A 25734-nucleotide genomic window follows, 5' to 3' on the forward strand; every position below is an offset into this window, starting at 1 on the left:
CTGGGTCCAGTCCAAAGTTTTGCCCTACTTACTATTTATAGAATCCTGAGTATATAGAATGAAATCATCTTTAAGGTAACTTCTGAATCTATCCATCCATATGATAAAGGCACTTCACCTTAGTATATAAACAAAAACACATGGATAATCAAAGAGATATTTTCTAACCTCTGCAGTGGGTGGGCACGTGGGCCCATCTGGGTGGAGCTGCGGTGCCGCTCCCGCTCCCAGGGGCCTGGAGTTGAGTGGGATGGGCTGGTTCCAGAAAGCCGGGTGCTCCTCTGGCTCAGGCTGCGAGCTGGGTGGAGCTACTACCCTGTGTCTTCCCCCTCCTGGCTTTGGGGTTTCCACCAGCCACTTGGTGCCACTTTGGCAGGACTCCTGGATTCTCTGTAACATGGCACCCAGGGCGTTCTTAGCTGAGCGAGCTGCAGCCTGGAGGCCCTGCTGCTCTGGCTCCGGGGTTTCCAGGTGTTTCCAGGAGGGGCCCGCCCCTAGGTTGAAGCTGACTGCTCTCAAGGCAGCCTCCTTTGGAACTGTCTGCAGAGGGAGCACAGGGCTCTGCTGGAGGCCACCAGACGGCCAGCTGCAGGTGCAGCACATCGTTCTCCTCCAGCTTCTCCTGGTCCTGGAGAGATCTCCTGCACATGGAGGTGCTCACGCCGAGCCACCTAGAGGCCCTCTGCCTGGCCAAAAGTCTGTTCTGTTCACCAGGACCCCAAAGCTCCCACGTCTGCCAGATCTTAAAGATAATTTTTAATGAAAACCTTAGTCCCAAACATGTATAGAGTGCTGCTAAAACAGCTCTGTTCTGGCCTGTATTCTTTTATTTTAAAAATTAGCAATGATTGCCCTAGCCGATTTGGCTCAGTGGATAGAGCGTCGGCCTGCGAACTGAAGGGTCCCAGGTTCGATTCTGGTCAAGGGCATGTACCTTGGTTGCAGGCACATCCCCAGTAGGGCGTGTGCAGGAGGCAGCTGATCGATGTTTCTCTCTCATCGATGTTTCTAACTCTCTCTCCCTCTCCCTTCCTCTCTGTAAAAATCAATAATAAAATATATTTTAAAAAATAAAATAAAATAAAAATTAGCAATGATTGATATACAAATGAGATTTTAAGGACTCTAAGCACAGGTTGAAAGTTAGAAAAAGTCAACATCAAGAGATGTTTCAAAGTTGTTTACAACTTATTTTTAGTATATAAACAAAAACACATGGATAATCAATCAAAGAGATATTTTCTAACTGGCTCACTAATCTTTACCAATGACATGAGCTCATTGCACACAAGCTGGAATGGAAGAAAATTATAATTAAACTAGAGGCCCAGTGCATGAATTCATGCACCAGTGGGGGTCCCTCTGTCTGGCCTGCAGGATCGGGCTGAAACCAGCTCTCCAACATCCCCCAAGGGGACCCGGATTTTGAGAGGGCACAGGCCAGGCCGAGGGACCCCACCGGTACACGATCAGGGCCAGGGAGAGATGCGGGAGGTTGGCCAGCCAGGGAGGGACCACGGGAGGGCTCCAGGGCATGTCCGGCCTGTCTTGCTCAGTCCCGATTGGCTAGACCCCAGCAGCAAGCTAACCTACTGGTCAGAGTGTCTGTCCCCTGGTGGTCAGTGCACATCATAGGGAGTGGTTGAGTGGCCTTAGCATATCATTAGCATATTACGCTTTGATTGGTTGAATGGATGACCGGATACTTAGCATATTAGGCTTTTATTATATAGGATTATTCTTGGACCACTATTCCGCATACTCTCCTTCTGAACTTGTGACCAAGAAATTTTACCTTGGTTGCGGGCACATCCCCAGTAGGGGGTGTGCAGGAGGCAGCTGATCGATGTCTCTCTCTCATCGATGTTTCTGACTCTCTATCCCTCTCCCTTCCTCTCTAAAAAATCAATAAAATATATATATATATATATATTTTTAAATATATTTTATTGATTTTTTACAGAGAGGAAGGGAGAGGGATAGAGAGTCAGAAACATCGATGAGAGAGAGACATCGATCAGCTGCCTCCTGCACAGCCCCTACTGGGGATGTGCCCGCAACCAAGGTACATGCCCTTGACCGGAATCGAACCCGGGACCCTTCAGTCCGCAGGCCGACGCTCTATCCACTGAGCCAAACCGGTTAGGGCAAAATATATTTTTTTTAAAAAAAAAGAAGAAGAATTCCATTTCTGGCCCATCATTAAATATGCAGTTCTAATCTTTGATAAAGACTTTTGTCCAAAATCCTCAAGAAACTAGATATAACACATTTATTGCATGCACATTTACAAATATTTAGTTTGATATGAGGTTTTATTAAATGTTTTCCTCTGCCCTGACCGGTTTGGCTCAGCAGATAGAGCGTCAGACTGCGGACTGAAAGGTCCCAGGTTCGATTCCAGTCATGGGCATGTACCTTGGTTGCGGGTACATCCCCAGTAGGGGGTGTGCAGGAGGCAGCTGATCAATGTTTCTCTCTCATCGATGTTTCTAACTCTCTATCCCTCTCCCTTCCTCTCTGTAAAAAAATCAACAAAATATATATAAAAATAAATAAATGTTTTCTCAGAAATAAAGATAACAAGTATTTATGGTCTCTATCATACTATTTTATTTATCAGTTTACTTACTATCTTTAATAATAAAATAGTAACATGCTAATTAGACCAGACAGCCAAACAGCGGAACAACCGTCCAAACAACCTTCCGGACGAAGCCGGGGCCGCCGCAGCTGCAAGGGCCGAGCTCCTTGCATGAATTTCATGCTTTGGGCCTCTAGTTGTATTGATAAACTGCAAAACTAATTTTGCCCTTTATCCCACCTAGTGTGATTATTCATACATTCACTGTACAAATATTAATGTTTTTAATTATGGGATGCTGCAAATATTATATATATGTACAAATTATCTTTCTGTAATTTTTAAAATTCTGAATTCCAAAATATATTCAAAATTCTACAGCTTTGAATAAGGAGTATGGACCTGTATACCCATAAATGGAATACTATATGGCCATTTAAAAGAACAAGGAGGCCCTAGCTGGTTTGGCTCAGTGGATAGAGCGTCAGCCTGCAGACTGAAGGGTCCTGGGTTTGATTCCTGCCAAGGGTACATGTCCAGGTTTTGGGCTCGATCCCCAGTAGGGGGCATGCAAGAGGCAGCCAATCAATGATTCCCTCTCATCATTGATGTTTCTATCTCTCTCCCTCTCCCTTCCTCTCTGAAATCAATAAAAATATATTTCAAAAATAAAAAGATAAAAGAACAAGGAGCTCTTTATGTACTGATGAAATATTAAGATATATTGATATATAGGAGGAAAATAACATGAGAATCTGTGTAGACTATACTCTTATTTGTGGGATGTTTTTAAAGAGAGGAAATAGATAATTTATTTCCTTATTATGCATAGATTATCCTAGAAGGTAAATAAAAAACTGATAATATTGGTTGTATATGGGGTTAGAAGTAGATGAATGAGGGACAGGAGTTAGGGGAAGAAACAGTTTTTCATTATTTACTTTTGGTATCTTCAATATTGAATCGTGAAAATTTCTAAAATTTTAAATTATAAATGCCAATAGAAACTTCTCAAATTGCAATACAAAGAGAAAAAAAGAATGGGGGTGGGAGGAACCAGACCAGAATATCTAAGAACTGACATTCAGCCATCAAACCCATGACCCTTGGGTGCATGGGGGCCAACTCTAACTACTGAACCACATCGGCCAAGGTAGGGTTTTTTAATTCTTAATTGAACTAATAGATAATGTCTTGTTTAAAAAAATAATAGCAATTCTAAGGCAAATACCACTTAATTATTTAACTCTTTATTTTTAAAGGAGGATAATTAATTTTAGAAGAATATAGTTCTTTTTAATATTGCATTTTTAAAATAAGTATAATTGATAGGATAGAAGAGAAAATTGAATCACATAAAATGCTTAATTTAAGCCAGAGAAGGCAGAAAGGGGGGAAGGCAGTGGTTGAGCATCGACCTATGAACCAGGAGGTCACGGTTCAATTCCCAGTCAAGGCACATGCTCGTGGTGTGGGCTCAGTCCCCAATATGCTTGCCTGCTGATCAATGATTCTCTCTCGTCAGGACACATGTGTCTATCTCTCTCTCTCCCTCTCCTTTCCTCTCTGAAAATCAATAAAAATGTAGTTTAAAAAGAAAGAAAAAAGTGTGGTACACACACACAAAAAAATATATTATTCAGGGAGAGAAACCAAGATGGCGGCATAGGTAAGCACCTAAACTGCTGCCTCGCACAACAATTTCAAAACTACAACTAAAAGACAGAACAGACATCATCCAGAACCACAGGAAGGCTGGCTGAGTGGAAATTCTACAACTAGGAGGAAAGAGAGGCTCACGAAGAATCAGAGGAACAGCAAAAGGCTGAGGTACGGAGACGCGCGCAGAGTGGAAGGGCAGCTGAGTGCCTGGCTGGCTTTCTCTGGCGGAAGGGGGAAGGAAGCCCCCAACTGCACTGAACCCCAGTTCCGACTGCACTGAACCCCAGTTCCGGGCAAAACCCCGTGGACCCAGGCTCATACGGGGAGTCTGGACTGTCAGGTACAGAGAAAGGCACACAGAGACTCAGAGACTCGGGGGAGCTGCGGCAGGCAGGGGTCTGGCAGCACGTGCGCGCGAGTGCTCACAGAGAAGACTGAATGCGGAGGTTGCCTCAGGCTTTCCCTAGTGGAAGGGAGTTGGAAGCTCCTGACTGCACTGAACCCTAGTTACGGGCGAGCCCCTGGGGACCCACGCTCTTACGGGGGGAATCTGGACTGTCAGGCGGAAACTCAGGGGAGCCGCGGAAGACAGAGGTCTGGAGGCGCGCACTCAAGGGCAAGGCTGACGGGAAGCCAAGACTGTCTGCTCTGACCTGAGACTCCGCCCCATCCAAGCTGAGCACAGAGGCTTTTGCAATTTTGCAAGTCTGATCCTATAAGGCTGTCGTCTCCAGCACCGAACTTCTCCCAGCATAGACACAGCTGATCCTCACAGCCAACTGGCCTGGAGGTCAATTCCTCCCAGTGATACAAACAACAATCAAGACTTAACTACAACAAGGCTGTGTACACAGCCTACAAAGCGGTGCACCAAGAGTGTCTACCTCAGGTAACTGGGGAGGCCAACCCACTGGGCCATATAGGAAACCTAGCACACAAAGCCACTCCATCAACACAGGGAAGCAGCGAAAATGCGGAGACAAAGAAACAGATCACAAACGAAAGAAATGGGGGAAAACAAATGACTGGATATAGAATTCAAAACCACAGTTATAAGGTTTTTCAAGAATATCCTAGAAACCGCCAATAAATTTAGCGAGACCCTCAAAGATATGAAAAAGGACCAACTAGAAATTAAACATACACTGATTGAAATAAAAAATATTATACAGAGACCCAACAGCAGACTAGAGGAACGCAAGAATCAAGTCAAAGATTTGAAATACAAAGAAGCAAAAAACACTCAACCGGAAAAGCAAAAAGCAAAAAGAATCCAAAAAGTTGAAGATAGTGTAAGAAGCCTCTGGGACAACTTCAAGCGTACCAACATCAGAATTATGGGGGTGCCAGAAGAAGAGAGAGAGCAAGATACTGAAAACCTATTTGAAGAAATAATGACCGAAAACTTGCCCCACCTGGTGGAAGAAATAGACTTACAGGTCCAGGAAGTGCACAGAACCACAAACAAAAGGAATCCAAAAAGGACCACACCAAGACACATCGTAATTAAAATGCCAAGAGCAAAAGACAAAGAGAGAATATTAAAAGCAGCAAGAGAGCCCTAGCTGGTTTGGCTCAGTGGATAGAGTGTCGGCCTGTGGACTGAAGGGTCACAGGTTCGATTCCGGTCAAGGGCATGTACCGTGGTTGCAGGCACATCCCCAGTAGGGGGTGTGCAGGAGGCAGCTGATCAATGTTTCTCTCTCATTGATGTTTCTAACTCAATCCCTCTCCCTTCCTCTCTGTAAAAAAATCAATAAAATATATTTAACTTTAAAAAAAGGCAGCGAGAGAAAACAGTTAATTACCTACAAGGGAGCACCCATACGATTATCAGCTGATTTCTCAACAGAAACTATGCAGGCCAGACAGGAGTGGCAAGAAATATTCAAAGTGATGAATAGCAAGAACCTACAACCAAGATTACTCTACCCAGCAAAGTTATCATTCAGAATGGAAGGTCAGATAAAGAGCTTCACAGATAAGAAAAAGCTAAAGGAGTTCAGCACCACCAAACCAGTATTATATGAAATGCTGAAAGGTATTCTTTAAGAAGAGGAAGAAGAAAAAAGTAAAGATAAAAATTATGAACAACAAATACATATCTATCAACAAGTGAACCTAAAAATCAAGTGAAATAAAAATCTGAGAAACAGAATAAACTGGTGAATATAATAGAATCAGGGGCATAGAAAGGGAGTGGACTGATAATTCTCAGGGGGAAAGGGTATGGGGCGTGTAGGAAGAGACTGGACAAAAATCGTACACCTATGGATGAGAACAGTGCGGGGGGAGGTGAGGGCAGAGGGTGGGGTGGGAACCGGGTGGAGGGGAGCTATGGGGAGAAAAAGGAGAAACAATTGTAATAATCTGAACAATAAAGATTTATTTAATTAAAAAATATATATATATTATTCAGCCATTAAAAAAAAAAAAAGGAAATCCAGTCACTTGCGAAAAGCATGGATGAACCTTAAGGACATTGTGCTAAATGAAATAAGTCAGACAGAAAAAGATAAGTATGTATGATCTCATTTAATATGTGGAAACGCATAGAAACACAGTATATTGGTAGCTGGAAGGAGCTGAGGTATAGGGGAAATGAGATTTTGGTCAAAGGGTACAAATTTTCAGTTATAAGATGATTAAGTTCTGGGGATCCAATGTACAACGTGGTGACTATAGTTAACAATACTGTATTGTACACTTGAAATGTCCTAATAGATTAAATCTTAATTGTTCTCAATCACACACAAAAATAAAGGTAACTGTGTGAAGTAATAGATGTGTTAACTAACCTTATCGTGGTAATCATTTGCAATCCATACATATTAAGTCACATTGTACACCTTAAACTTACACAATGTTAAGTCTATTATGGAAATAAAATAAATCTACTAGTAAGTTTTCACCTTGGAAAACAAGAAAAAGAAGAGCAATATAAACCTAAAGCTAGCAGGAAAAAAAATAAGCAGAAATCAATGAAATTTAAAATAAGAAAAAAAATAAAACCAATGAAAGTAAAAGCTGCTTCTTTGAAAAGATCATTAAATTTGATAAACCTCTATCCAGCTTACCAAGAAAAGAAAGAAGAAATAAATGACTAATACCGTAAATGAAAGAGGGGCCATCATTACTGAGCCCATGGTCATTAAAAGGATAATAAAGGAAAATTATGAACAACTGTATGCTTATATATTTGATACCTTAGATAATGAAATGGACAAATTCCTTGAAAAAAACAACCTACTAAAACACACATATAGAACTAAATAATCTGATTTGACCTATCTATGTTAAAGCAATAGATTCAATTATCTTTTGAACAGAAAGCACTTGGCCCAGATGAGTTCACTAGTAAGTTATCAAATATTAAAGGGAAAAAAATGATACCAATTCTCTACAATCCCTTCCAGAAAATAGAAGCAGAGAGAATACTTTAAGTCATCCAGTGAGGCCAGCATTACTGTAATACCAAAATCAGGTAAACATAATACAAGAAAGGAAAACTACAGACCAGTATCACTCATGAAGATAAATGCAAAAATCTTCATCAAAATATTAGATAATTGACCCAGGCTGGTGTAACTCTGTCGGGTGTCATCCAGTGCACCAAAAGTTGCTGGTTCAATTCCCGGTCAGGGCACATGCCCAGGTTGTGGGCTTGATCCCCATTAGGAGGCATGCAGGAGGCAGCAAATTGGTGTTCCACTGTCACATGTATGTTTCTCTCTCCTCCTCTCCTCTCTCTTTAAAAATCAATAAAAACATTTTTAATTTAAAAATATGTATTAGCTAATTGGATCCAACAAAATATAAAAATAATTATACACCATGACCAAGTGGGATTTATTTCAGGTATGGAATGCTGGTTCAGGCACTTGAAAATAAATGTAGTTCATCACATCCACAGGCTAAAGAGGAATGAGCATATAATTTATATCGGTAGATGCAAGAAAATAATTTGACCAAATCCAATACCTATTCATGTTTTTAAAAAAAAAAAAAAAAAAACTCTCAGCAAACTAGAACTAGATCAGACTGACTCAGCTTTATAAAGAACATCTACATGCCCTTGCTGGTTTTGCTCAGTGGTTATAAGAACGTCAGCCCACAGACCGAAAGGTTGCAGGTTTGATTCTCGGTCAAGGGCACCTACCTTGCTTGCAGGTTCGATCCCTGGCCCTGGTCTGGGCGTGAGCTGACCAATCAATGAGTCTCTTATGTCAATATTTCTCTCTCTCTCTCTCTCTCTCCCTCCCTCCCCCTTCCCTCTCTCTCTTCCCTCCCTTCTACTCTCTAAAAAAATCAATGGAAAAAATATCCTCTGGTGAGGATTAAAAAATAAAGAACATCTACAATGAACCTGTAGCTACCATCCTACTTAATGGAGAAAAACTAGGTGCTTTCCCCTGAAAATCATGTATGAGACAAGAATGTCCCTTCTTACCAAACCCATTCAGCATCATACTGGATCTAATGCAATAAGACAAGAAAGGAAATAAAAGGTATACAGATTAGAAAGGAAGAAATAAAACTGTCTTTGCTTGTAAATGACATGATTGTCTATTTAGAAAACCTTAAAAGATTCAATAGTAAACTGGAACTAAGAAGTGATTATACTAAGGATACAAGGTTAAGATACAAAAGTCTATTGCTTTCCTGTATGCCAGCAATGAACAACTGTGGCTCAATGGTTGAGCATTGACCTGTGATACAGGAGGTCATGGTTTGATTCCTGATCAGGGCACAGGCCCGGGTTGTGGGCTTGGTCCCTAGTAAGGGGTGTGCAGAAGACAGCCGATCAATGGTTCTCTCTCATCATTGATATTTCTACCTCTCTCTCCTTTTCCCTTTGTCTCTGAAATCAATTAAAAAAAAATTTTTTTTTCATTTAGAAATGCTTGCCCTAACCGGTTTGGCTCAGTGGATAGAGCGTTGGCCTGCGGACTCAAGGGTCCCAGGTTCGATTCCAGTCAAGGGCATGTACCTTGGTTATGGGCACATCCCCAGTAGGGGGTGTGCAGGAGGCAGCTGATAGATGTTTCTCTCTCACTGATGTTTCTAACTCTTTATCCCTCTCTCTTCCTCTCTGTAAAAAATAAAATATATATTTTTAAAAATGCTTTAAAACAAAAAACAGAGAGGAGGATCCAAGATGGCGGCATAGGTAAACACCTAAACTGCTGCCTCGCACAATTTCAAAACTACAACTAAAAGACAAAACGTCTATCACCCAGAACCACAGGAAAGCTGGCTATGTGGAAGTTCTACAACTAGAAGGAAAGAGAAAAGAGCATTGAGATGTGCACAAGTGCTGAAAAGCTGAGGTACGGAAGCACACGAATCGGGCTGGCAGCGGGCAACTGGGAGCGCTGCTTTTTCAACCCGAAGGGAGACAAGCTCCCAATTACTCCAAACTCCAGTTTCTGGGGAGACGCGGGGAACCCAAACTCCTACGGGGAGAAGCTGGACTGTCTGCCATCGGGTCAGAAAGTAAGGGTGGCTTGCTTGCAGGGCTGTGCGCAGGAATAATTGTTTACTGTGCTGGGGTGCAGGACGCTGGGACGCAGTCGGACATGCAGAGCCAGCTAACTGGCAGCCATCGCTGTTTGCCACGCCCTAGCCTAGTGATGCCCTGAGACCCCGTCCTGCACAACCTACAAACCCACCCAAGCTCCAAGCAGCGGCTTTAGCATATGAATGGCCTGCCCTATCGCAGCTTAACCTAGCAAACTTGCAGCCCGGGTCAGACAGCTCCAAAACCTCCAAACCCCAAGCAAAGAGGAGAAAAACTGTAGTTCTCACTGTACCTCCTGCTGGGTGGCCTCAAACAGTAGCTGACCTGCACCCCATTGGAGATCCAGAAGCCAGTGTACCTAGTGGTTAGTGTGAAACACCAGATTTCAACTCCTCACATCTATAAGTGACACATTCAAGAGGCAGACTCAGTGAGCACCAAAGCCCCACTAAAACAAGTCCTGCACCATAAGCATGTCTCCAGCGCAGCAGTTCTTCCATTATAGACACAGCGGGTCCTCACAGCCAGTTGGTCTGGAGGTCAATTCCTCCCAGTGTACCAACAGCAAACAAGGCTTAATTTAACTACACCAAGACTTTGCACTCAGCCCACAAAGGGGTGTACCAAGAGCGTCCACCTCAGGTGATTGGGGAGGCTGAGCTACTGGCTCCTGTAGGTCACCTGCCACACAAAGCCACTCCATCAACACAAGGAAGCAGCAAAATGTGGAGACAAAGAAACATGTCACGAATGAAAGAAATGGAGGAAAGCAAACTACTGGATGACTTAGAGTTCAGAACCACATTTATAAGGTTACCCAAGAATCTTCTAAAAACCACTGAGGAACTTAGTGAGACCTTTAAGGATCTTAATGAGAAAGCCAAAAAAAAAAAAAAAACAATGGAAATGGACCAGTCAGAAATTAAGCATACACTGTCTAAAATAAAGAATATACAGAAACTCAACCGTAGATCAACATACCCCAAGAATCAAACCAAAGATCTGAAATATGAGGAAACAAAAAACACCCAACCAGAAAAACAAAAAGAAAAAAGAATCCAAAAATATGAAGATAGTGTAAGGAGCCTCTGGGACAACTTTAAGCGTACCAACATCCGAATTTTTGAGGTGCCAGAAGAAGAGAGAGAGCAAAATATTGAAAACCTATCAGAAGAAATAATGACAGAAAACTTTCCCTACCTGGTGAAAGAGATAGACTTACAAGTTCAGGAAGCGCACAGAACCCCATACAAGAGGAATCCAAAGAGGACCACACCAAGACACATCATAATTAGAATGCCAAGGGCAAAAGACAAAGAGAGAATCTTGAAAGCAGCAAGAGAAAAACTGTTAGTTACCTACAAGGGAGCACCCATACGACTGTCAGCTGATTTCTCGGCAGAAACTATGCAGGCCAGAAGGGAGTGGCAAGAAATATTCACAGTGATGAACAGCAAGAACCTACAACCAAGATTACTCTACCCAGCAAAGCTATCATTCAGAGTTGAAGGTCAGATAAAGAGCTTCACCGATAAGAAAAAGCTAAAGAAGTTCAGCACCACCAAACCAGGATTACATGAAATGCTGAAGGGTATTCTTTAAGAAGAGGAAGAAGAAAAAGGTAAAGATAAAAATTATGAACTACAAAATGACATAAAATACATACCCACCAACAAGTGAATCTAAAAATCAAGTGAATAAAAAATCTGAAGAACAGAATGGACTGGTGAATATAATAGAATCAGAGACATAGAAAGGGAGTGGACTGACAATTCTCAGGGGAAAGGGGGTGTGAGGGGTGTGGGAAGAGACTAGACAAAAATCTTACACCTATGGATGAAGACAGTGGCGTGGGGTAAGGGCGTGGGGTGGGGTGGGGAATCAGGTGGAGGGGAGCTATGGGGAAAAAAAAGAGGAACACCTGTAATAATCTGAACAATAAAGATTTATTAAGAAAAACACATACACACACACAAGCCCTGGCCTGTGGGCTCAGTTGGTTGAGTGTCATCCCATGCATTGAAAGGTCGCTGGTTTGATTCCCAGTCAGGGCACATACCCAGATCAATCCCCCGTTGAGAGGCAACCATCAATGTCTCTCTTTCTCTCTCTCCCTCTCCCTTTCTCCTTCTAAAATCAATAACATTTTAAAAAACCACACAATACCATTTAAATTAGCACCTCCAAAAAAGTACTTAAGAATAAATCTAACAAAATATATACGTACAATATCTATATGAGGAAAACTATAAAACTTTGATGAAAGAAATCAAAGAAGATCTAAATAGGTATTTCATATCCATGGAGAGGAAGACTCAATATTATTTTTATGTCAGTTCTTCCCAACTTAATCTATAGATTCAATACAGTCTCAACCAAAATCCAAGCAAGTTATTTTGTGTATGTTGATAAACTATTTCTGAAGTTTATATGGAAAAGCATAAGACCTAGACTAGCCAACACAGTATTAAGGAAGAACAAAGTTGGAGAACTAATACTACCCAACTTTAAGGCTTAACTGTAAAGCTATAGTAATCAAGACAGTGTGATATTGGCAAAATATCAGACAAATAGGTAAGTGGGACAGAATAGAGAGCTCAGAAATAGACCCACACAAATATAGTCAACTGACTTTTGACAAAGGAGTAAAGAATAGTCTTTTCAACAATTGGTACTGGAAAAACTGGGCATCTATATGCAAAAAAAATGAATACAGACATTGACCTTACACCTTCCATAAAAATTAACTCAGAATGGATCATAGACATAAAATAAAATGCAAAACTATAAAACTTACAGAAGATAACATAGAAAATCTAGGTGACCTTGAGTTTGACAATAACTTTTTAGATACAGTAATACCAAAAACACAATCCATGAAAGAAAAGGATTTGATAAGTAGGCTTCATTAAAATGAAAAACTTCTGCTCAGTGAAAAATACTGTTAAGAAACTAAAAAGAGCCCTGGCCGGTTTGGCTCAGTGGATAGAGCGTCAGCCTGTGGACTAAAGGGTCCCAGGTTTGATTCCGGCCAAGGGTACATGCCCGGGTTGCGGGCTCGACTCCCCCTCCCTCCCCAGTAGGGGACATGCAGGAGGCAGCCAATCAATGATTCTCTCTCATCATTGATGTTGCTATCTCTCTATCTCTCTCCCTTCCTCTCTGAAATCAATTTTAAAAAAAAAGAAACTGAAAAGATAAGCCACAGACTGGGATAAAATATTGTAAAACACTATCTGTTGAAGGACTTGTATCACAAATATACAATTAACACTTAAAATTTAACAATAAGAAAACAAACAATTGCATCTTAAAATTGGCCAAAGACTTAAACAGATGCCTCACTAAAGAAGATAAAGAAGTGGCAAACAAGCATATGAAAAGATGCTCAGCATATGTCACTAGGGAAAATAAATGAAACAAAAGTGAAATACCACTACATACCTATTAGAAAGACTAATCAAATACCAGACAACACCAAACATCAGTGAGGATGTGGAACAACAGGAACTCTCATTGGGAATGCAAAGTTGAAGCCAGTTTGGAAGATGGTTTGTCAGGTGTTTACAAAGCTAAACATAGTCTTACCATATGATCCAGCAATTGTGCTCCGAGGTATTTACCAAAATGACTTGAAAATCTATGTCCACACAAAAACTTGCACACTAATGTTTACAGCAGTTTTATTTGTAATTGCCAAAGACTAGAAGCAACCAAGGTGTCCTTCAAAAAGGGAATGGATAAACAAACTGATACATCCATACAATGGAATATTATCTATATATATAAAAGGCTAATATGCAAAGTGTCCCCTCAGGAGTCTGACCGGGAGACCGGGAGTTCGATTGCTCGCTATGACGTGTGCTGACCACCACGGGGTGGCGCAGAATGAAGGAAGGCCCCAGCTGGCAGCCAGAAGGCCCTGATCAGCCCTGATGCCAGCCAGGCCTAGGGACCCTTCCCATGCACGAATTTGTGCACCGGGCCTCTAGTTTACCAATAAAAGGAAATGATTTATCAAGCCACAAAAAGGTGTGGAAGGAAGCCAGTCTGAAAATGTTACATACTATAATTCCAAGTACATGGCATTGTACTTGGCAAAACTATAGAGACAGTAAAAAGATCACTAGTCACAGGAAGAATGAGGAGAAATGAATAGGTAGGTGTAGCATAGGAGATTTTTAGAGCAATGAATCTATTCTGTATGATACAGTAATGGAGGATCCATGAAACTGTGCATTTGTCAAAAACCATAGACCTGTACAACCACAATGGACCCTAATGTAAACTATGGACTTCAGTTAATAATGTAAAAATATTGGTTCATCCAATGTACCACACTAATGTAAAATGTTAATAATAGGGGAAACTGCAAGTGGGGAAATGGGGTACTAGTATATGGTAACTGTACTATATGCTCAATTTTATTAATTTTAAAAATTGTTTTTAGAGCTGACAGAAGCAAAAACGTAATCTCTCCCATAATCCTGACACCCAAAGATAACTACCACTAAGACAGTCGTATAAATAATATATTCATTTTCTATTCATATGTATGTACACACATACACTATACACACACTGCTACTTATCTTTTTTTTTTATAAAAGTTGAATAGAATATTACCTACTCACAAATTGTTTCTAATTCCCACAACAACCCTAAAAGGTTATTATTTTCATTTTATAGATGAAGTAACTGAGCTGGTAAATGGCTGAACTAGGTTCAGTTTCCAATGTATTTTATTCCAAAGCCTATATATTTTTACCACTATACCTCTTTGGAAAACATAACACCTACTTTTTGTTCCATCTTTAGTTAACACTTTACCCCTTTATAAGATATACCAATCTTTCATACACCATACTGCCTTCATGCAGTGAATTTCACTTCTGATGGTGTACATGCTCTTCCTGTGGAGTATTCCTTAACTCTATGTCCTAGTACTGAATAGGAAGTGGTAGCCAAGTTTCTTTTTGCTCCGGGGAGGCAAACAATGGGACTGGCATACATTTTTGGCAATAATATTGCTGTCTTCTGTATAAGCAGCTCTCAAAATTCGGTTGTTTATGAAAATTATTTCTGAGACCTAAAGAGCCTGAGGGAAAGGAGGGCGAGGGGTAGAGGCAGATGAAAGGGTAAAGAGAAGTGAATACATGTGGGTGCCTCGGGAAGAAAGCAGCCTCCAGTGTTGGGTTCAGTGGAGACAGAGCTTGATTGTCCAGAAGGGGTGGTAGCATTCAGTGAATTGATAGCAGCCAGTTCAACCAGTACCTGTTGTGATCAGTGGCCATTCAGGGAAACTAAAGAAAACCCTATCCCTGCTCCTTCTCTTGGTACCTATAGGAGACACTCTGAGGCTCCGAACAATCCTGGAAACAATACAGAAGCACATCCATTCTTCCTCCCTCATCTTCAAACTGGCCCAAGATGCATTCAAGATTGCTACTCCCACAGACAGTAGTACTGACAGCACCCTACTCAACGTGGCCCTGGAGCTGGGGTTACAGGTATGGAGGAGTGGGCCTTCCCAGCTTTAGTCTTCTGGCCCAGGGACAATTAACAGAAGATAAGATCTTAGGGGAACTGGGCATAGGCCAAATCTGGTTCTTTCTGTGTCCCCTGAACACAACTTCTAGCCTAGGCACAAGGTAAGAATTCTATAAATCGGGCTCCATTTTGAATTTAAGTCCAGAAGCAACATAGCTTTAGGCTTCCCGGGGTCCAGGTCTTCTTCCCACCCACTCACATTCCTCCAAGTCAAGCAAAGTGTGGTAAATAAGCACTTTATTTGTTAGAGGTCATCAGTGAAGCCTTTATCTGTTTGGGGGCTGAAATTAAACAAAGCTGTCTGTATTTATCAAGGGAACAATGACTGTTGAAAGCACTAATAAATACTTGTTGCATGAAGAAATAGCAAATAGGGAGAGAAATTTTATATACTTAACTCACTGGAAATGTCTCTTTTTGCCCAGGTGATGAGAATGACCTTATCAACCCTTAACTGGAGGCGCCGGGAGATGGTGCGGTGGTTGGTGACCTGTGCTACAGAAGTGGGTGAGTCTTCCACCTCCCTCTACCCCCAGGGTAAAGGAGTTCCTGGGCCCTACTCTTGGGACAGGACAACAAATCATTAGAGCTCTCATATTCCTATTACTGATGACCTAAGAAAGGATGGGGCCACTGGTAGAAGGTGGCCACTGCTCAGCCAGCCCTAGCTGGCCCAGGTTCTGCCTCTCTGCTTGGACTATATACTAATGACAGTAGCATTTTGTCCCTCTGATGAGAGACATCTGAGAGAATGAATTATCAAAGGCCAGTACTCAAGTGCACCCTTACGAGATAGTTGATCCAGTGGTTTGGTCCCAGTTCCTATCCATACTTCTGATAAATCACAAACAACTTGGAAGCTTAGGACCCCATCTAGAGCCCAAAGCCCCAGTATAAGACTCTACCCTGAGAAGGCCCACTTCAGCTAGAACCCCCAGGCAGATCTGGGGCTCTGCTGCTCCATCCTTGTGATGGGTTAAGAGCACCTGCTGAGACCTTCAGTCCTCTGACCAGGGGAAGGAAGGAATGGAAAGAGACCCAAAACAGGGTCTGGCCATCCGGGATGCTCCCCTTGCCCTGGTTTGCCTCAGATCATCTCAAGGCTGCTGAGGAGAAGGGAAAACTCATCTCTGCAGGCAAGTTCTGACCCCAAATGGTAATCTGGGCAGACGTGGATCGGGACCCGGATGGCCACAGCTGAGCTCAGGCTCTCCCTGACAGGTGTGCGGGCCCTGGTGAGCATCTTGCAGAGCTGGTACACACTCTTCACCCCCACCGAGGCTACTAGCATTGTGGCTGCCACAGCTGTATCCCACACCACTATCCTGCGCCTCAGTCTTGACTATCCACAGCGGGAGGAGCTGGCTAGCTGTGCTCGCACACTGGCCCTGCAGTGTGCTATGAAGGATCCACAGAGCTGTGCCCTATCAGCCCTTACACTCTGTGAGAAAGACCACATCGCCTTTGAGGCAGCCTACCAGATCGCCATTGATGCTGCCGCGGGTGGCATGACCCATTCACAGCTGTTCACCATCGCCCGCTACATGGAGCTTCGTGGCTACCCGCTACGTGCCTTCAAGCTGGCCTCACTGGCCATGAGCCATCTCAACTTAGCCTACAACCAGGACACCCATCCGGCCATCAATGATGTGCTCTGGGCATGTGCCCTCAGCCACTCTCTGGGCAAGAATGAGCTGGCGGCCCTCATTCCCCTAGTGGTGAAGAGTGTGCACTGTGCCACGGTGCTCTCAGACATCCTAAGGCGTTGCACGGTGACTGCACCTGGCCTGGCTGGCATCCCAGGTCGCCGCAGCTCTGGAAAGCTCATGTCCACTGACAAAGCTCCACTGCGCCAGCTGCTGGATGCCACCATCAATGCCTATATCAACACTACACACTCACGCCTGACACACATCAGCCCTCGTCACTATGGAGAGTTTATTGAGTTTCTGAGCAAGGCTCGGGAGACCTTCCTGCTGCCGCAGGATGGCCACCTGCAGTTTGCCCAATTCATCGACAACCTCAAACAAATCTACAAAGGCAAGAAGAAGCTGATGCTGCTGGTGCGAGAGCGCTTTGGCTGAGAAAGCAGACAGCCCACTGCTGGGGCAGCCTGGGCTCCCAGGTACCATCAGGTCAGGCCAAGGACACTGAAACATTTGTCCACCCTGAGAGGACCCTAAGCACCTGTGGCTGAACCAAAGGACCACAGGGCTAAGCATGGGGAGAGTCCAACTCTAGCCTGAACCTGCCTTGGCAAGGTTCTCAGTATAGCCCACTGTTCCTGGAGGAGCTGGGCACTGCAGATTGATCAGAAACTCTACAACATGCCACCTCACGCCCCTATATCCTGCGTGTGTCCTGGGCATTGGCCCTCTCTCCCTTGGCAAACACAGAACACTGTTCCATCTCAGGGATTGCTTAACCAGAGAAACAGAAGCATGTATGGTACTGTAAATATTATAGTATATGTGTTACCAATTACATTGTAAAGTTGTAACTATTTATAATTCTGGTTCTAATTTCATGGGTACTTGAAATAGCTGTGGGTGGGAAGATAGACTTGTTTTCTGAGGAGACTCACACCATTTCTCAGGTTTCTGTTGCAGAGTATATACTGTTGGCAGTGGAAGAGTGCAAGTGGCAGGGAGAAAAATGGCCAGTTAGAATAAATCCCAAGTCTAGTCTATGCAGAAACTGCAGCCTACAGAAGGGGTAGCTGTAGCCGCATGGTGAGTAAGGGGCTGGGCCAGGACTGAACTTAGACTTTGCTGCATGAAGCCATGAGGACACTGAAGCTCATGCTCCTGCTCACACAGCCTCTAGGAGCCTGCTGAGCTCCTGAGAAACAAGATCAGGGAGCAGGTGGAGGTCTGGGAGGCCACTGAGTTCATACTGTTCGTCTACTCTGGTCACCGTTGTGTTAGGGTCTGGTTTCATCTCTCATTATGTATGTGTGTGTGTGTGTGTGTGTATATCTGTATGGCTAAGTACATGTGTCTGTATGCATAGATATATCTGTGCATGCCTGTATGTGCACATATGTGTATCTGTGTGAATACATGTCTATGCGCTGGACTATGGGTTTCTGTGTGAGGGTATACACATTTGTGAACATGTAGGAATACTTATCTATGTGTGTGTTCATGTTGATACATGTTTAGTGTGTATCTGGGCACACATGAGTTCGTGTTATAAACATGTTTGTGTGTATGCTTGCTCTCCATTGATGCATCTTTACATGTGTAATTGTGTATATTTCAACATGTAGGTATGTATGTAAATTTATATTTGAGCATCTGCATGAATGTGGCTCTTCTTTTTTTGCCAGATCTGTCTTCCCAATTCCTCTTAGTCTCTCTCACCAGCTAAACATCAGTACCCCATCTCTGTGCCTCCTTTATTCTCTCACCAAACAAGCTTCTAATCACTAGTCTATCTTAAGAGTGGCTTCTTCAGCTCCAGTTCTCTTCTCACCCTGTACTTGCTTTCTTCCTCTGCCTCTCTACCTCAAGCTTCCTCTGCCTGCTTTGGTCAGTCCCATTGGTTACTGATTTGGAGGCTGGGGCTGGGATGCATTTGGCCTTTCCCTTTCTGACTAGTTTGTAGTCCTAGTGGGCAACTCCTATGTTAGCCCTGGCTGACCTCCACAATGTATGACATTCCTGCTACCTTCCTGCCCCTATGCTCAGCCTAGAATTAGGAGGTAGCAAGGGCATTCAGAAGAGTCATTTGGATGCCAGTGTCTTGGTGTTTACTGTTTTGTTTTAGTTCCTGAGTAAGGGATGGGGTGTGATAGGACGGGTGGTATAGCTAGAGTGTGAACTAAGGACCTGTCTGCTCTATTTTCCTTTCTTTGACAAACTGTTTGTTTCACCTTCTTTTCCCCCCTCCACACTAACCAGTAAGTTGTATTTACTATTTGTGGCTAATGAAGTTCAGCCATGGGCCCTACAACCTCTCAGCCCAACAGGTTGGTTCAAAAAAAAAAAAAAAAAAAGCCACTCCCATTTCTGTATCACGATTGCATTTTTTAGCAAATATGTGAACTCAGTGCTTTTCTATAAATAAATCATGGATCACAGAAAAGATTTTTGTAAAATCAGAAATTGTGTTTTCTCAATAAATGGGGCTCTTCTCTCTCTTCTGCATTGCCCTGGCTGGGTCAGGGAGCTGGTTGGGCCTATAGCACAGTGGATTTCTAGTGGTATAAGGAGATGTGGAGGACAAATGAATTGCCTGCCACACCAGACCCTACTCCAGAGCTCACAAATAGCTTAGAGCTTTGTCCCAGGAAACAGGTACCATCATAATGGGCAGAAACACCAAGATCCTGAGAAAACTGGAGGGTATGCTCAGAAAAGAATGCAGAGCAACCCTGAGCAACACAGGGACTTTTGTCTTCAGAGGCCCTCACCTCAGTGATGCAAGTCTAACTCTAACCCTAAGCAACCTAGCTCTAAGTCTTTATGTCCTCCCATCTTTTGGTATCAAAGCTGAAGGCTTCTCAGCTTTTCCTTGCTTACCTAGGCTCCACCTTCCTTAATAGGCCTCTCTGAAGTATTCCAGCCATTCCTGTGCCCCTCTCTGATCTATACTCCCCTCTCTCCCCAGACACAACTTGACCTCATAAGCTGTGGGGACCCTATTTCTCTGCAAGTATCATAGCTCCAGCTGTTAGGAAACTCTACCCAAACCCATGTAGCTCTGGGGCTTGGAGATCTGAAGTCAAGATGGTGGGGAGAGGCCTAACATTAAGTCCTACAGTACACACCCTGATATCTGAGTTCCCATGACTTTGGGAGAGGATGTAGACAGAGGCCCCGGGGAAGGAGCAGAAGCTAAGAAGGAATTGAAGATAAGGGCACAGATCTTTCACAAACAAAACCACATGTTAGACTCCAACTCTGGGACTTTTATTCTCCTGGAAACAATCTTCTGTGTTGGTAGTACTTGAGGGGAAAAACTGTATGCTCAGTTCTGTCGAAGCACACGTGAGTATTTGTGCACGGCATCCACAAAGGCCCCCACATGTTCTGGGTCCATGTCAGGGTAGAGTCCATGGCCCAGGTTGGCAATGTAGCGCTGTGGCCCAAAGTTATCCAGCATCTGCTGCACCAGCTGCCCGATCTCCTCCTGGGGGACCAACAGGGCATTAGCTACAAGGAGGGCCAGCAAGCCTCTGTCCTCCCTATACATAATAGTGACACACATATATGTAGGCGATTCTACTCAGTTATTCATTCAGTCATTAATTTAAAAAAAATTATTGGATGCCTAGGATGGGCCAGGCACTAAGAAAACACAAATAAACACAACAATGAAAAGAAATCCCTGCCTTCCTGGAGTTCACATGGTGTGTATGGGGTAGAGGGGAGAGACAGACATAAAAATAGAAGAATACAGCCACATCTACAGCCATGGGAATGCACAGAGACAAACTCACAGACATACACAAGGACTCTGGTTGTTACCTCAGGTGCATACAGGGCACAGGGGTCCAGATTGCCCTGCAGGGTCACGTTCTTCCCCACACGTTCCCTGGAAGCAGAGTTGGTGCTATGTTCTGGTGACTACACATATGGCAGCTGCACCCCCTATACCTCACCCTCCATTACTTACCGGGCTTTCTGTGGGGCCACTGTCCAGTCAAGCCCAACCACCTCGTAGCCAGCCTGAGCCAGTTCCTCCAGAGCAAAATGTCCATCCTTAGCAAAGACAATCTGAGGGAACAAAAGGGCAGATTTCTGAGCCTACAGAGGGCCTTGCTTTGCCCACTAACCTACCTCAGCTGTACCTCGACTGCCCTCCAGTGGTCACTTCATTCCATGCAGGATTTATTCTGAAAGTCCCAATCCCACCTTCACTCAATTCCCATTCTTACTTACCATGGGCACTGGTGCCAGGCCTGCCTCCTGCAGCATGGTCTTTACTCGCTTGGCCACATCACGGATGTAGGGCAGTGCAAACTTATTGAAGAGCTGTGGGCCAAGATGCCCTGCGTGGGACTCAAAGAGCTGCAATGCCTACAGTTAGGTGATGGTGAAGAGAAATACTTAACACACAAAAAGGAAATATTCCAGGCCCCACACACAGAATCAAACTCAATTTTCCCCAAGTGACTTCAACCCCTGACACTGCCTAAGCCTGAAAACCCAGTTCCAATCAAAAAGTGTTGTCTTTCCTCCAGATCCCAGTGCTAGCTTTGGTCTTTGAACACATGAAACATTAAGGTCCCCTTACCTCTCCTCCCCCCACCTCACCCCCACCCTCCTGCCAGTATTGGATGGACTTAGCTGCTCCAGCCAGATCACTGCAAGCTAAGCTTCTTTCATGCCTGGCATTAAGACACCTACCCTCTCTCAGGTACAGGGAACTATGTTGCTTCTGGTCCTTATGGACTAAACCTCAGCCTATTTGTCTCTCCCTCAGGACTCACCTGGGCACCAGCTACCACTTGTCCCACCAGATATGGTACCAAAGCATCAGTGAGGATGCGAAGCAGCTGGTGACTGGCCTTCGGTCTCTGGTAAAGCCAGCGCTTGGCCTGAGCCATGGTGCTTGAGCTGCCACCCTCAATCATGTATGTCATCAGAGTCCACTGCAAAAGGATCCAAAGAGAATGCACAGGTGTAGAAGTCTGACACTTCCTTCCCTTGCCTATACCAGACCTGCCAGAGTGATTTCCCCAGGCCCAAGTACCTGCCCTGTTCCACATTACCGGGGCACCAGCAAAGCCAATCAGTGGCACACGTCCAGCCAGCCGTTGTCGAGTGAGGGTGATGGCCTGGAATACATAGGCCAGCTCAGAGACCACTGCTGCTGGATCCCGGAGGCGCTCTAAATCCCGCTCTTCTCTTAATGGTTCTGGGAAACTGGGACCTTTGCCAGGCACCATGGTCACCTCCATGCCCAGGGCCTGGAAGGGGAGAAAACATCTGTGTTTCCAACCTGTAACTCCAGGAGGAAAGGCTCTGTGCAGCTCATGCCAGGAAAGAGGAAAAGGAGAATAAAGCTCAGCCAAACTTCATCTCTTCCAGCCCAACTTTTCTCCACAGTCCAGTGAGGATAAGTGTCCATATTCCAGAATCAGGTTTGAGCATGTACCTGAGGTACAACAAGGATGTCGGAGAAGATGATGGCAGCATCCAGAGGGAAGCGACGCAGTGGCTATAGGGAACAGAAGACAGGTTGCTAAGTGGTGAGCTGAGGGCATAAATCCCTCCCTCTTTTGTGGGCCCCTCACCTGCAGAGTCAGTTCACAGCAGGCCTCTGGGGATCGACAGGTGCTGAAAAAGTCCTGGGCAGCCCGAGTTTCCCTAAACTCTGTAGACAGGAGAGGGGAGGCAGGGCTCAGCCTTGAGGAACCTCAAGAGCTCTCCCCTGCACCTCAAAAGCTTTTTGCTCTTCAGAGTTTTACCTAAACTCAAGCCCTGCCCCTGACCTGGTAAGTAGCGGCCTGCCTGCCGCATGCACCAGACCGGAGTGTAGTCTGTGTCTTCCCCCCAGGCTGCTCGCAGAAATGTGTCATTCTTCAGCTCCGGAAAGCCCTGGGGTCTGGAGTGAGGGGCGGGAAGGGGAGTAGGTGTCAGTAAGCTAGGCTGAAGGTTGGGGAAGGCTCGGGTTCTTAAGGCGGATTCAATCCAGCACCGTTATCTGCTTTCTCCAGACCAACTCCCAAGCCGTGGCTCCCGGCCCATTCTGCCTCCTCTCCGCCTATCAGGTGGAGCACAAGACTACAAGGGCCCGCGCTGGGGCCTCTACCCTACCCACCGCCCCAGCTTCCCCAAGCTCAAAGCCACTGGAAAGACTGGGGGGAGGGGGGACAGAGAGGATAGTTTGAGGGTCTCTGGACCAGAAAATCACAGGAACAGGGGAGTATAAGTGGCCTGGTTCCGCATCTGGGAGCTAGTCAAGACGGGATCAGAGTTGACGGTCCGGAAATAGGGATCCTAGGTGAAGATTAGAAAGTCCTGGGAGCATCCCCTATGAAGGTCTGGACCGTCCAGCGGCGGACCCTGGGATGATCTCAGGAATCCAAAGTTGGAGGATTTCTGGGATTCCAGGCTCTGGGGTTCGGGTTGGGGACTCTCCAGGGGAAGGGGTCATACGGACAGATTCCTCAGCTAGAAGTTAGAAGCCTCGCTGGCCACACCAAGCGCGGTGCAGAGAACTCACCCCAACCCGTTCGCCTCCATGATAAGATGTCAGTAACTGCGAGCCAGTCCCACTTTAACCTGAGTCTGAGCCGGCCCCTCCCCAGGCTCCGCCCCTTCCTGGACTGAGCCAAGGCGGTGGCCATGTTGGTAGTCACATGATCAGATTCTAGCTGTGGGTAGGGCCCCTTACCTCACTTCACCGTAAAGTCTAGTGTAGCGACCCAGCAACAAATACCCCACCCCACCCCCAGAGTCTAAACTACACCTTCCCTTTGGCTTGAGGAATTTCCCTCCTCTGAAGGCCTAGGAATCCCGAAGACTCAACCTAAGTCTCACTTTCACTCCCACTGTCCATGATCCTAACAGTCTTACCGTGGATTATGGAACCAAGCTGTACAGGAAACGTAAATCATTATTTATATAACTAAGAGTCTATAATAGGTGCGAAAGTTACAGTGGTGAACAAGATACCCCCTTCCTTTAAGGAGTTACAGACTGTTGGGGGAAAAGAGGAATCAGCACTTACAATGTGTTTTTTCAATATGCTTTTATTGATTTTTAGAGAGAGGAAGGGAGACATCAATGTGAAACATCAATGTAAGTGAACATCGATTAGTTGCTTCCCATACACATCCCAACTGGGATTGAACCCACAAGCTGGGTACGTGCCCTGACATGGTTACCAGCAAACTTTCGGTGCATGGGACTACGCTCAACCAACTGAGGAGCCACATCGGCCAGGACACAGTAATGAATGTTTTAAGAAGAAAAAGCTAGAAGCAACTAGCAAGGGCTCCTCACTTAATTGGGGAAAGCAGAGGGGGTGTTCCAAGCAAAGGGAACAGCATGTGTAAAGTGAAGAGGCAAAAGAGCAAATGGCTGTTATTATGAAAACCAAGAGATCAATCTGTGTAATTCAAGAGGTTGGAGATGTCTAGAGTTCAGGTCATGCAGGCCCTTGTGAGGTGCATTTGTTCACTTTATTCTGTAGTAGTGAGATAGCATACAAATAGCTTGAAGAGAAGGAAAGAGAAGCACAATGTTCCCAATTTTCTAGGGAGATGGAAAACTGACAAAATTACATGGGATTATTTATTATTTATTTCTTGATAACCTCAATTATTTGGAAAATATATCAAAACAAAGTTTCTGCCCTGGCCAATGTGGCTTAGCTGGTTGGGTCCCATGCACCAAAAGGTTACCAATTTGATTCCCAGGGGCGGGGGGACATGCAGGAGACAGCCAATCAATGTTGTGTTCTCACATGGATGTTTCGCCCTCTCCCTTCCTCTCTCTCTAAAAATAAATTATTTTAAAAGCCTATTAAAAATAAAAGTTTCCACCTAACGGTCCATCAATAGTTAACCAGATAAAAAAAATGTTGTATATACATACAATATTATTCAGCCATAAAAAGAATTTAAGTTCTGCCCTAGCGAGTTTGGCTCAGTGGATAGAGCGTTGGCCTGCAGACCAAAGGGTCCCGGGTTCAATTCCGGTCAAGGCTCCTCCCTGGCCTGGGCCCTGGTCGGGGCTCCTGCAGGAGGCAATCAATCAATGTGTTTCTCTCATGTTGATGTTTCTCTCTGTGTTTCCCTCTCTCTTCCACTCTCCAAGGAAAAGAAAGAAAGAGAAAGAATAGAAAAGAATTTACGTTTTGATACATGCTACAACATCGTTGTAACATGCTTTAGTGAAGACAGACACAAAAGAACACATATTGTATGATTCCATTCTCATGAAATATCTAGAATAGGCAAATTCATAGAGGCAAGTAGATTAGCGTTTACCAAGGGCAGGGGAAAGGAGGCAATGAAGAATTAATTGCTAAAGGGTACAAAGTTTCTGTTTGGGGTGATGAAAAAGTTTTTTTTAATTTATCATATATATATTGATTTCAGAGAGGAAGGGAGAGGGAGAAGATGATAGAGACATCAATGATGAGAGAAAATCATTGATCGGGAGGCAGCCGCACACTGGGATCCAGCCCACAACCTTGGCATATGCCCTGACCCGGAATCCAACCCTGACCTCTCTTCTTTGTTCATAGGTCAACGTTCAACCACTGAGCCACGCTGGCCCGACCACAATTTTTAAAAATTAATGTATCAAAAACCAATGATTTATAGTTTAAATGGGTGAATTGAATGATATGTGAATTATATTTCAAGAAAACTTTTTTAATATATATTTTTTATTGATTTCAGAGAGGAAGGGAGACAGAAACATCAATGAGGAATCATTGATTGGCTACCTCC

The 25734-nt window shown here is 44.3% G+C and overlaps 2 protein-coding genes and 1 pseudogene across 3 annotated transcripts in view; 1 reads left to right on the top strand and 2 right to left on the bottom strand.

Annotated features, from left to right (window-relative positions):
• Positions 1–19415, top strand: part of ZSWIM5 (zinc finger SWIM-type containing 5) — a gene marked incomplete at its 5' end in the record, with an annotated part of 105130 nt that extends 85715 nt beyond the window's left edge. Inside the window, 3 exon segments of the mRNA XM_080654456.1 lie at positions 15114–15277; positions 15743–15824; positions 16539–19415. Of these exon segments, the coding sequence (XP_080510582.1) occupies positions 15114–15277; positions 15743–15824; positions 16539–17401 (1109 nt within the window). The 3' untranslated portion in view covers positions 17402–19415.
• Positions 120–1274, bottom strand: LOC308242567 (protein PIMREG-like; annotated as a pseudogene). The gene is made up of 2 exons: positions 1266–1274; positions 120–742 (listed from the first exon to the last, which is right to left on the bottom strand). The product of its transcript is annotated as a protein PIMREG-like (transcript).
• Positions 19416–20211: 796 nt separating the features above from the next.
• UROD (uroporphyrinogen decarboxylase) lies at positions 20212–23595 on the bottom strand. Its single transcript, XM_080657904.1, has 10 exons — positions 23496–23595; positions 22762–22874; positions 22564–22643; positions 22425–22487; positions 22039–22236; positions 21757–21918; positions 21206–21343; positions 20940–21040; positions 20792–20858; positions 20212–20453 (listed from the first exon to the last, which is right to left on the bottom strand). The coding sequence occupies exons 1-10, from the start codon at positions 23513–23515 to the stop codon at positions 20292–20294; spliced, it is 1104 nt and encodes a 367-aa protein (XP_080514030.1). The 5' UTR covers positions 23516–23595; the 3' UTR covers positions 20212–20291.
• Between the last annotated feature and the right edge of the window lie 2139 nt (positions 23596–25734).

This window comes from Plecotus auritus, assembly GCF_963455305.1.
Source record: "Plecotus auritus genome assembly, chromosome: 2".
NCBI lineage: Eukaryota > Metazoa > Chordata > Mammalia > Chiroptera > Vespertilionidae > Plecotus > Plecotus auritus.